Raw genomic sequence first — 12862 nt, 5'->3', positions numbered from 1 at the left:
TTACACACTAAGACATTTTATTTAACAAGACTAAACAAGTTCGGATTTTATCATAAATGTGGTTTGATGCCCCTAGTAAGTATCTGCTATTTATGATCAAAGTGTGCTCCTTCTTCACGGCATACCCATTTATCTCCACCTACCAAGCATAAAACTCTAAACCAGGGGGTAAACATGCACAAGCAGAAGCAGAGAGGCACCCAGCAAAATGTGTACCAAATTCCCCTATGCAGAACAGTAAGAATTATGCAGGTACACTGAGGCCATTTTACATGAACAGGATCTACTCTTTTCTCCAAATAAAATTTCCCCTAAAGAATGACAAAAACACATTCTAATGATCAATAAGAAAAGTCTTTCTAAGCCTGATTACAAAAATGTTTCATTTACAAAATCATAACACCGCTTCTACTAGAATATTTATGTACCTTCTGTGTTATTTTTATTTCTTTCTTCAGCAAACTCTGAAAGTAACCTGTAAAAAAATTGTTAAAATCAGGCTGTTTTGTAGATCCAAATACTGTACTTTTCACATGAAGTTCAAATACAACTGACAAAAATGACACCCTAATTTTATTTCAAGTTTCAGATAAAACCCAACAAATTTTAAAAGTAAGTAATATTTCATGTCTAAAATACTTTCAGGTGTATGGTTAAAGCTAATGAACTTAATTGAAATTCCAATAGTATAAATTTAACTCTAAAGAAAGAACAATCCAAGATAAGCATTTGCAGTATTTGAAATTTGGGGGTTGCTACATATTTGTCTGTACACTTACCATTCATAGTGATCATCTAATAAAAACAGTAATTTGAGCACAACTACAATAACTGCTGCAGCAAGAACATCATATTTCACTTTTCTTGTTGACTTATTTCCAGGCATAAGAGTCAGGAAATCCACTTCTCCAATACCAATCTTTTTCACCACTCGGCAAGTCCAATTATGCAATTCATCTGATTAATATAAATAAAAATATAAAATGTTAAGACAAGCTAGAAATATTTTTACGGTGCAAATATGTTGGCCATTTGAGGAAAATGATGCTTAGGTCTTTTAGGACCATTTGACAGCCTTATCTTCCAGGCTGAGGAGTATTTTTGGATACTTTTAAAAATACAAGGCGACCTTCACTGTGCTTACATGGAAAACACTTGTGACTTATTATATAGTCATATGGAGAATAAAAAAAATCACATATTTAATACTGCTTTGATGTTACTTGAATAATGTAGTGAGATCGTTGTGAATTCTTGTGGGAAAGCCTATTGCAAATCCACATAAATATATTTTCAAAAAAATCCCCAAAAGCAAAAAACTTGTCACAAACTTTTTTCCTGCGTGTTGACTAAACACCTATGGCAGGAATCAGCACTGCACAGAGGAGGAGCAGGGCTGGTTGTAAAGAAGCTGGTTGGGTAAGGAGAGCAGTTTGATCGTGGCAGGGCAGCACCTGCTGCTCCCCCAGCAAAAGCTGCCGAGGTCACACCTGGCTTTCCCTGCGCAGCCCAATCGCACCCGCCAGGGAGATCCAGCTGCCGCTCCACAAGATATACAGCAGTCTATCTACACAGTCTCTTATTACTCTGCTTATTTTTCACAGATACAAATCCCCCAAATTCCTCACCTTTCCAGTTCAGCAAGAAATACAGGAGTTGATTACATCACCATCAGATTCCACAAAGGTTAGCAATGTATGACTAAGTACAACCTTAATCCAGCTGTACTTATACTCTTGCTGCTTACAAAGTGCTCAGTAGGAACTTGTTTTTAATCCTCTCTCACATAACAGTAAAAGTTAAAAAAAAGTGGAAATGAAATTTTCTTATAAATACTAGCAAGATACTTTGTTTTATTCTAGATACATAAAATAGTCTCTGCATTGGTATTTAGTGTCCTTTAACACTGCCAATTCATTGCTCTTCTTTTAGGAGTTGTTAAGACAACAGCAGCAGTCCTTTTTCAATTTTTAAAAAATGCTTATACATATTAAAATCTTAATTGCAGAGGAAAGGACAACATATTCTCTTCTGCAGTATTTTCAAAGAATACTTAGCTTTGCATTTCTCTGTAAAAGATCTGAAAATGACAAATTTGTAGCCTTTTTTTTTATTCAATTGATACTTCACAATCTGTAAAATAATGTAATCCTCTATGGGATCACAACACTGGCATAAAACTACAAAGTCAGAATTACTACTCTGGAATTTTAGCCCTAAACCTGTTGGTTATCTTCTATTCATTCAATTGTGAATGAACAGAAAAACCAAACACTTTTATTCACCGTAACTAATTGCAAAATAAGACAGTAACTCCCTCCCCTACTATGAACTGTTGGAATGTTTTGAGAAAAAAAAATTTACAGGCAATCTGTCTGTGTAATTCATCTTCAGTGACAGTGGTATTTTACAGAAAGTATGGTAACCCAAAAGACAGTTCACATACTAGGACATATTGGTCTTTCTTTGACAAGTCAATATTCAAGACTTAATTTTAGGATAGACAAAAAGAGTCAATACTTATGCAATATATGATTTCAGAACTAAATAATAAATCAAGTGAGACGGCAGCCGATCTATCACACACCATCAATTAATATTAAAATAAATGGTAATATACAATATTATGTAACACACAAAAGGTATTCTTTGTTAAAGAATATACAGTCACATATGAAAATTCCAGAGCTAAGCAATCAGGTCCCAACTTCATGAATCATTTAGCTAAAGTTAACATATCACATCAATTCAACAGGTGCCTCTTAGTTCACATGGATACTGAAAGATTTAAAATGAAGTATCCACTCCACAGCCTTAGAGAGCCAACATCAGAGCACCCCTGCATATCTGGGCCCATAATACATACTCTAAATGTTTGATGAAGGTGCTTTCTATAGAAAGAATATCTTTCAGTTCAAGCTTAAATGGGAATAAATTAGAAGGAAAAGAGCAGGCACTTTTGAAGTAGTAATTTAAGCCTTTTTGCTAGAGTTTAATAAACCACAGAAAAATTTTATCAGTTCGGGCTAGGGAAAATATTTACCAGGTAAATTGGCTTCCATCAAATACTTCATGCACAGCATGTCTGGATGAAGAAAGCAGCTGTCTGTTATATCTGGAAAACGAGGCAGGTCTAAAAACGCTGCAAGCTCATGCATTTTGTTGAATACTTCTTCATATACAGGCCACGACTGAAAGACAAGGTTAGAGGGGGTTATACATTTGCTCTATTACTCTATTTGTTAATTATTTAAAATTAGTTATTGACACTAAATTCTGAATCGTTTAATTACAGGATTATTTATACAGATTCTTTTAGCACTCTATGACTAAACACATATGAAAGAATGGAGCCAGATTGCAGTACTGCAAAGAGAAACAGGCGCTAGTTTTAAATTCCATTAAGTATATAAGGAACAAATAGAAAGTTGCTTCAGATCTCCCACCACCTCTCTTCTGAAATGCTCATTATGTGTCCAGATGCTCCAAAACGGAGAGCTTTTGGAAAAAACCCATACAGATGCAACTGCAGGTGAACTGTCTAAAGAGCTAAGAGGTCAGAGAAGCACAGAAGGTGGAGGCTGGAAGGGACTACTTAGACCATTGGGTCCAAGCCCCTGCTTGAGTCTGCTTGAGAAGGCTGCCCAGGACCACCTGTCAGATACTGAACATCTCCATGGATGGCAGCTTCCAAGGTTTGTGGGAAATCTGCTCAAGTGTTTCACCAACCCCTAAGTACAAAGGAAAAAAGATTTTGTTTTCCCTTACGCTTAAATGGAATTTCTTGTATTTCAATTTGTGCCCATTTCTTCTCATCCAGTCACTGGATACCACCAAGGAGGATCTGGTTTTCCTCCTTTGCACCCTTGTGCAGGTACCACATCACACCCACCTTGAGTATTCTCCAGCTCCAGGATGAACAGTCACAGCTCTCTCTGCCTCCCCTCATTTGTCAGGCTCCACTCCATCATCTCCATAGCCCTTTACTGAACTCACTCCACTTGTTCACATCTCCCTGTACTGGCTAGCCCAGAACAGCACCCAGCACTCCTGATGTGTATCACCACTGCCTAACAGAGAGGAAGGATCCCCTGCCTCCCTTGAGGACCTGTGCAGTCACCACAACTGCTCAAAAATTGACAGTGACCTTGCAGTGGCACCAGCTGGCTGCCTCAACAATTGTGCAGCATCTCATCACAGCCCATGAACCTTCATACGTCCACTTTGTTCCCATTTTCTCTAACCTGCTTCTCAAAAACTGAAGCAAAAAACCCAATCATCACTTTAGTCTTCTCCTTGGTCTTTGTGACCATATTCCCATTCAGCACCAGGCCCACATTCTCTCGAACCCTTCCACAGAATCTTTCAGGTAATTTAGTTTAAAAAAAAAAAAAATCAATTGCATATTTGCATATTTATTAGTGACTATAAATCTGAAATTCTCTTTTTGAAACCACTGACTGCATGAAGAAAGTTCTCCCAATTTGTACTGAGGTTTGCTGCTGTAGGAGAATATAACTTACGGAACGACTTTGACATGTTTATTCATAATGAACTCAGCAGGACCTGAAGTTTGCGTAAGTATGGATGTAAGGTTTGACCCTCATTTCACAATACCTGAACTGTTTCATTCAACATTCCTAATTCTCTATAGTTTAAATGATTACTTGAATTTACCTCTAAAAGCAACAATTTCAGTTGACCAGGCAACTTTACCATTCTAAATGTATAAAAAGCAATGATTTTCCTGCTTCAGCCATTAGTTCTAATTCAGCAGAGCACTTTACCATGTCTTCATATTTCATAAAAGTCAATTTGTACATATGGAACCTTCCTTTAAAGGAAACTTAGCAGGGCTTTACACCTCATGCACAGCTTCAAAACTTTCCCGAAAAAGAGTGAATTCAGGTTTCTGGCCTTTTTTTGGTTCAGATTATAAACAGAGTAACCGTGTTTACAAGAAGACACAATGTGACCTAATGTGGTTTTATTCAATCATTTGCTTTCATCTATTTTAATATAAGCTCTGTAGCCAATGCCCAATTTTTGTTTTGCGTGATTACCAACATTACATTTGCTTTTTTTAAACGATCTCCCCTCAGACTGCAGTTCAGACTTGCATGAAGACATGCTCAGGCAAATGAATAATTCTGCTGTCACCTACTATTACACATGTAACTTTTTGTAACAGTTAGGAAGTTGTATCATGTTCATTATAGTTTCTAAACAGAGTTAAAATTGGCTAAGACTGCTCCAGGACTATCTTGAGAAACAAGAAAAACACACATTACCAGAGTTCTGCAGAAGACCAGGCTCACAGTATTTTCCATCCCTTTTAAAAAGCAACACTAAATTGAATACCAAACCAATCTTGGAACAAACCTGAATCATATGTAACTTCACTTAAGTGTACTGGGAGAAAAGTTGAAGTCACAGGTAATTCAAATAAGAACATTACATGAATACTATTCATAATCAGATAGCAAGGAAATATGCTTTCCTCTAATGAAAAGCAGTTGAATTAGTATTTTCTTAATAATAGATCACATATGAAAATTAATTAAGACACTGGGAATTCAGTCATATGAAGCATTCCCATTCTCAAACATTGAACTATCACTAATGGAGCTATCCAAAGTCTAATTTGACTCCGAGCTACTTTAAGGAATATAGATCTTAATTGCAGGACTCCAACAGACACCTTTATCACCTTTTACCTGAGCTTTTCTCCCTGTACCAGGGCAAGAAGACAGCTTTCCTAACCTAGGTATTAGCGAGTCAAACCATCCTCCCTCTGCCCAACACCTACTTTTGTTTCCAAGCTTTTGTTTGCAATTTACAGAAGGCAATTTGGTTCTTTTTCAAAATGGCTAGAGAATGTTCTGCTTTGCAATGACAACTAATGCTTTCCTTTTTGTGAAGGCAAACAAGTGGTATAAAAACTACAAATAAAAATTAAGACTGAGAGCTACCACTTGGGTTATTTTAAAACCAGTGTTAACAGACAAAACTGTTATTTTTGATGTGTGTTCATAAGAGATCTAAACACACTTGGAATGTGCATCCTAATAGAAGACAAAGATCAACCAAATCAACTGCTACTTTCCAGGGTTTAAATCCTAAGCTCAAAAACATTCCCTGTAGTAGTCTCATTGCTACAATGCAGTGCTGTGCCATGAGGATGAGGTTGAACTGAACACCACTTCCAGCAGCACAGCCACCTCTGGAACTGGAAACAGCAAGCATAGCTGCATCCAGCACAAGGTCACACCTGCCTGGGACACAGGACAGGGCTGAAGGCTGAAAGGTCAGGGCTTAGGACACTGTAGGGTTTCTTCAGTAAGCAAGCACTGGCTGTTTTCACCAGTCACTGTATACCCTCTTCATACTCTGTTTAACTCTGAAAGAGCTGTGAGTTCATTCAGCAAATCCTTTATTCTGCAAAGTTTCAAACATACTGGGAGGGTTAAAAGAGAAAGAACTCCTGAACTCCACACAACCAACACAGCAAATGTTGAGACAATATTAAGAAAAAGAAAGATGCAACAAACAAGCAGACTCAAAATTAATAAAAGTTATCACCTTCTACCTAGCTACGTATCACTGCCAAAAAAAAAAAAAAAAAAAAAGAATCTGATAAAACAAGTTGCACTGGAAGTCAACCAGCAAATCCACTAGGAAAGCAAGACCCAGAGCCAGGGCCTCCCTCCTTCAGTTAAAAAAACTCTGCCTCCAGCAACCCATGATTAAACCCCAAGGGAGGAGTACTTGGACAATAGAGGACAGTGTTAGATCATATGCCACACGACAAGTATAACTTTCACTTATCCAATCATAAATTAAAAAATTCAAGATGTATTTCTGCGCTAAATATTAGGACAACTCCCCTGTCCATCAGCACACGAAGTTACTGAGCTCTCACCTTGTTTTGGGAACCTGGGAAACAATAAAAACCACATATAAAACTGAAGTTACAAACCCTTAAGGGCACCTAGTAATTCCGGGAAGACTGACAGAAAACCCTTTTAAACTATGACACCTGCTAGCCTTTTCAGGTGTTTTGCAAGCTGGGATTCCTTCAAGACTGATCAACAATGCTGACAGAATCTGTAACTTGTCTAGATGGGGCACAGAGGTTGCCAAGACCTTTCTTTAGCTTTGTCTTTAAAACATTTGTATCTTATTCCCACATGTGACAAATAAGGTCACTACAGGTCTTCTCCAGAAAGCAGTATAGATTAGTACTACCTGAGAGTACTTTCCCCTGCCCCCTGAGCACAAAATACACACTGTTGAGTCGGTGAAGAAGTGTCTATAACAAGATTTTCATAATGATAAATATTCATTAAACTATTTAAATTAGTTGTCTTTATCTTTCAAAGTTACATGGCATTTTTCACCTGTATTAGAAAACAACAAACTGGTTTTCAGGAGCAGAGGAGCCAAACTATTAGCATGATAATCAGATCACAGTAACAGGTAATTGTTTTGAGTAAGCCAAGATTGCAACTTCTCCTACTTGTTTGGACAATATCAGAATGTTGCTGATCAACAAGTAGAAAACAGTATGCACTGGCTGGCTTTCTAGAACCATTTGCAGGCTCCATAGTTTCTTGTTTTAAATGTGGTCTGACTGACTCTTCTTGGATGACTGCATAGGCCATTTCCTTCTCCCATATCAGGACAATATCCCATTACTAACATATTCACAATTCGGCTTACGTTATAATGATAATGTTCTATTATTTCTGAAAATAAGTAACTATACAGTTATTCTAAATTCTTCATTTTATATTTTTCCCTTCCATCCTTCTGTCCTGTTCAGCACTTTTTTTGCAGCACAATTCCCTTCCTCATCATCCTTCTACCTGTGCATTTCCATCCTGGGACCCTTTTTTTCCCCATGCCTGCACATCCTCTAAAGTTCTACCTTCCCTGTGCTGCTCATATTCCACAATGGACCTTTTTCCCCAGGGATTTGTTTAATGACCATTTAATACTGAAACCTAGTAAGGTCTGACTCATTTTTTCATTATCAGCTTTTTGTAAGTCTCAGGGAATCTTTTAACGTCTAGAGTTGGATATGCTGGCAATAATCCAAAACTCAGCAAGGCTTCATCATTCTTAAGATGACAAATTCAACTTAGACCGAGTTTGAAAAACAGTGTACTAAACTTACCAGGAAATGGATTAAGAAAGCCATTTAACTTGTAGGTTTGGAAAACAATGTGTTATGAGGGTTTAAGAAGTGGTTTTTGCAACATAATCCAGAATTTTGGTTCAAACCTTGTGTAAAGCAGGGCATGCCCACAAAATAGAAGATATTTATTGTAAAAATAGCAAACCAAATAGCTGCCCTAATGTGTGTAAACATCTTTGAAAACTGCCTGGATTGAAACACACATTCCCAGGAACCCAAGCTGGCTTTACATCTACATAAGGTAAAATAAGGTACCAACAATGAGCAGAGCAGTCAAGTTCTCAATGGCACTTGGCTCACCTTATTTTGCTTCTGCTGCTCAACTGGTTCGGATATATCTGGTCATCTGCAGCATGAGCCTGATGTGGGATGACACCAGCCACAGTGCATGCAGGTTGTATAAAAGAATTGACAGTAGAGACAGTAACTGTATTAACTGTGAAATTTACCCCCAAATTAGTATTTAAAACTGAATGAAATGACCTTGCGGACCAACCATTACATACTAGATCATTAATGTAGTCACTAATCATTTTTTTCATGTTTTTTGTGTATTCTTACAGTACTACTAATCTCACTACCTCCCATATAAACACACACCAACAAATATTGCCGATTTCTTTTCAAACAACATTGGTTTTCCCCCCTTGCCTGACCTCTATCTACCTCTCAGGCACCACCACCATCACACCTGGAGCAGCCACAAACTAATGTAATAGCCATCAAACACAAATTAAAGGTACTTTAACACTGTGTATTATGATGAATACAAACTTTTAAAAAATAGGAAACACTGAAACTTTTTTTGCCATCTAACCTAGCTGGAAAAAAACTAATGCAGTCAACTTTGTTACATGGTAGTAACAAAGTTGTAGTCTTTCCAGGAAAGCCTTCTTTGCCAGAGTTTAAGGTATACAGAAAAGACATAAGCAATATTTAAAGAGACTCTTTAAAGGTCCCTTCCAACCCAAACACAAACCATTTTGTGATTCTATGACATTGTCAGCACTATCACCACTGGTGTATAGAAACACCCAGGCTTGTGATTTGCTGGTGAGTGTGAAAGTGTATGGGGGAGAACCCCTGCACCCTTCTCCTGCCTCCCTTCCTAGGTCACCATCAGAAACAGGAGAAGGAACAGACCCCATGAGCCTTGCATCTGACTCAGTGCACTCATTTTAACATGGACTAAATGAGTGGATAGATTTCTCCAAAGCCTGATATCCATGAATCACATACAGATGCTGATGTAACAGCAAGAGGGTGTGCCTGGAATTATTAAAAGGGAACCAAATGACAAGAAGACAGGTGAAACTGCTATAACTCCATTTAGATAACTGCAAAGAAATATGCATCTCGTGAAACTTCTTCCATTAGAAAAGACAAAGAGATCCAGCACACAAGTAAAGCTGCTCCTTTACAAGCCTGCCATCAAGCAGAAAGAAGAAGTAAAATGAAATCTATTTGTCCACCTGGAAGACAGGCAGACAGGTTGCCCAAGTTATCTGTCTGGTAACAAATGGGCAGAAGAGATGAAAAAAGAAGTCAGGATACCATTTGAAAATCACAGAAGTCACATCGGCAGGCTCTCTCTTCCTCTCTTCTTTTAATAACTGTTTCAGCTGCAACAGCTACTACATCTTAAAATCCCGAATTACTCGGGATCACTGTTTTAAGAGGAAGTGAGAAGGGTATTTGTATAGCAAAAAGATTAATTTTAGAAAATGGCTCAATAAACAAAGTTTATACACCTTGAGAGAAAAAAAATAGGTGCTAGGATATGAGACTGCATTAAACTGATACACACAATTTTTACTGAAGAATTCAAGATGGCATGAGGATGAGCCAGCAACCCACACACAAAAAAAGCCAACTGAACATCCAATACAACTGTAATCCTTTACTAGGAAATAAAATTTTTGGCTGCTGAACAGACTTTTTAATAGGTTACTTTCAGAGGAAGACATATTTTTCATTACATGATTCCTGGTTAAAGTGGTGTTTGAATAAATGAGTTTCAATATTATTAAACCACAAGAGACACGTGCTCAAGCATTAGCTTGTTCATGCTCATAAGCTAAGTCTGTCAAATACCACTTTTCTAAAACAATGTACTCTTTCTAAAAATACAGAGAGCATTCCAACAAGGAGCTGAACTGTCATAACATATTGAAATTTAAGAGTTTGGGAACAAATTTTATTGAATTTCATAAATATTTTGGTAGGTTTGTTTTCTTCCTTCATTAAGTAATGCTTAAAGACAGGTATGGACAAGCTAGAGTTTCTGTTACACAACAGCAAGCTCTCATGATAAACTTGATTACAATAACCCTTTCAGCAGTGAACTTCCTCCTCAGCTTTTTTTCTTTCAAATAAAAGCCTCACCCTTGCTTCTTTTCATTCTGCACTACTTTCTATCCTGAAAAAGTACTGCATGCACCTGCTAAAATGCACAAAAAATACAGAGTTAGGCAGAGAGAAAATAAACCCATCAATAGATAGACACCCACCCCCCAAAAAATTAAGATTACAAGGTATCTCAAAACACCAGCAGACCAAAGCAGGAATCCCTGCTTGTTTGGGAAAGTAAAAGCAGCATAGCTGATTAGCAGAATTTGCATAGATAAAATTTTATCTCTCTTAAAAGATTTTTTTAAAATAAACAAGAATGACCAGCTTCTGTCTTTCTTTGAATTCTTTACAGAGTTACCACTGAAAAAAGAAATAAAAAAATCATATGGCAATCAAAGTTATTAAAATTTTAGTCAGGAAAAGAGGCTCTTACACATAAGACCTGGAATATTTTGAGAAGAAGACTTCAGCAAACAGAGGAACATGACTAGAAGCCAGACTGATGGATACACTCTCCAGAGAAGCAGAAAGCTGTTGTTATTCCAGTCCAAACTCTCCAGAAGAAAACAGCAAACATTTTGACCTGCATTTATGAGTTCACTAACAGATTTAGTCAGGAATTACTCTGTTTGAATCAGATCCAAACTAAAATATATATGTGCAATCCACCAAAACCTAAAGTGTTAGACAATCCATATGTCAGCAGTTTCCTAAGAGCTGTGTGATGACTTGAAGACATGGGCTTTAGACAGTAGCAGATTATTAAGGGATACAAAATCCTTTTGAAAAGCCACTGAGGAAAAAAGAATTAAATACAGGCACCATTTTACAGCATTTAGACAATCTTCAGGTTTCTTCACGACTGTGGCACAAACCCACTCCAGTCCCTCAGGCAGGTCTTTGTCCCAGTCTTCCACCTCGGGAAAAGAGCAGCACAACACCACCCCCGAGAGCCAGGCCTGGCAGGAGCAGCCGTTGCGTGACCAGGGGGAATGACCAGCATCAAAGGAGGAGAAAGAACCAAATATTCTGCAACTGAGTTGGTTTCACGTGGCTTATACTAAAGCAGGCCTAAACTCCATATTAAATGAGGAAAAGATACAGAGCAGCTCACTACTTCCTGCATGCTGAGCTAAGACGCTATCTTGGTTTAGAAACAATATGAGATGAAACTGTAATGACTACACCCTAGTGCACTTACGGAGTCTCAGCTAAAAGCATGTTCTCTTCAGTAATTCCTCAATTTCATATGATCAACAGTAAAACCTTAATCACTATGCAAAGAAATGAAGAGAGTATTAACTTAATCTGTTCACAAATCCAAGACCTGTACCCGCTTTTACGGCCAAAAGAGGACTGCACAGAAGTGAAGACTGTTTAGAAATATTAAGGGTAAAGTACAAAACCCCTCAAGCTGCCATCCCTGTCAGCGCAGGATGGCTCCCCCATGACCTAGAATTTATTTACTCTTACATGGCTTTTCATGTTTCTCTTCTTGCCACATTTCTAGGCCAGGCTTCTTGCAAGTGTTCCTGCTTCCTCCTGGCATCGGGATCATCACTACTACTCAACAGTAAGGAATTTTACATTGTGAATTCTTAAACAAGCAATTCCTTTATAGTTCCTCCATCAAAACAAACCAAAAGGTCACTAGAAAAATACAAGCATGAAAAATCTTTTTTTCAAATAGCAAAGATTCTGCTTAAGAAAAATGTGTAATATTTATTGCTTAGAATTCTTTGGTGTAGGCTAGACATACCCCTTTTATGCAATGATTTTGTATACTTTTACCATTTAATCATTCCCCAAGTTGAATAAGGAACATCCTGAGATCTCTAAATCTGAAACTTTATTGGACACCTAACTTAAAAGCCTGAACTATGACTTTGAAAGAGTTGTTCTAAGATAACTAGTTAATGAAAAATGAAGTTTTACAATCTTTAAAAAAGTCTCGCCAGAATACAAAGCGCACAACCTGAAAGCCTAACTGAAACCCCAGAATATTAAAAAAAAAGTGGTTGTACCACATCAAACCAAAAAATCTATTTAGCCTTGCACCCAGAAGCGAGCAACCAAAATGTGCAGGGAGGAATTTATGAACTGAACAAGCCATGACACTACCAAACATCTGTCCAGCTTCACACCATTTGTGGCTGACGCAGCAGCGAGACCTCTCTATTCTTTTTTTTCCAGATCCCTATTCCTTCATGGCATCTGTACAGTCAGCATCTGCCATTTTAACATCCAGAGCATCCTCTAAGGCAAGGAGTTTCACCAGTTACCCACAAAACATATGTGGCCACATCTTCT

At 37.7% G+C, this 12862-nt stretch overlaps 1 protein-coding gene across 8 annotated transcripts in view; it reads right to left on the bottom strand.

The window, feature by feature from the left end:
- Positions 1-12862, bottom strand: part of TAF1B (TATA-box binding protein associated factor, RNA polymerase I subunit B) — a 53021-nt gene that overhangs the window by 15896 nt on the left and 24263 nt on the right. For all 8 annotated transcript variants that reach the window (XR_005604046.1, XR_005604048.1, XR_005604047.1 and 5 more), the window contains exons 9-11: positions 3044-3191; positions 780-957; positions 429-475 (exon numbers count right to left, since the gene is read on the bottom strand). Coding sequence is in view for 5 of the 8 variants with exons in the window: in XM_039568090.1 (XP_039424024.1) it covers positions 429-475; positions 780-957; positions 3044-3191 (373 nt within the window). In the remaining 3 variants the exon portion in view is untranslated. The remainder of the gene's footprint in view (positions 1-428; positions 476-779; positions 958-3043; positions 3192-12862) is intronic.

This window comes from Corvus cornix, chromosome 3 (genome assembly GCF_000738735.6).
Source record: "Corvus cornix cornix isolate S_Up_H32 chromosome 3, ASM73873v5, whole genome shotgun sequence".
Taxonomy (NCBI): Eukaryota; Metazoa; Chordata; class Aves; order Passeriformes; family Corvidae; genus Corvus; species Corvus cornix.
Note: the sequence above shows the minus strand (reverse complement) of the source record. Positions and strands in the feature narration are given on the sequence as shown.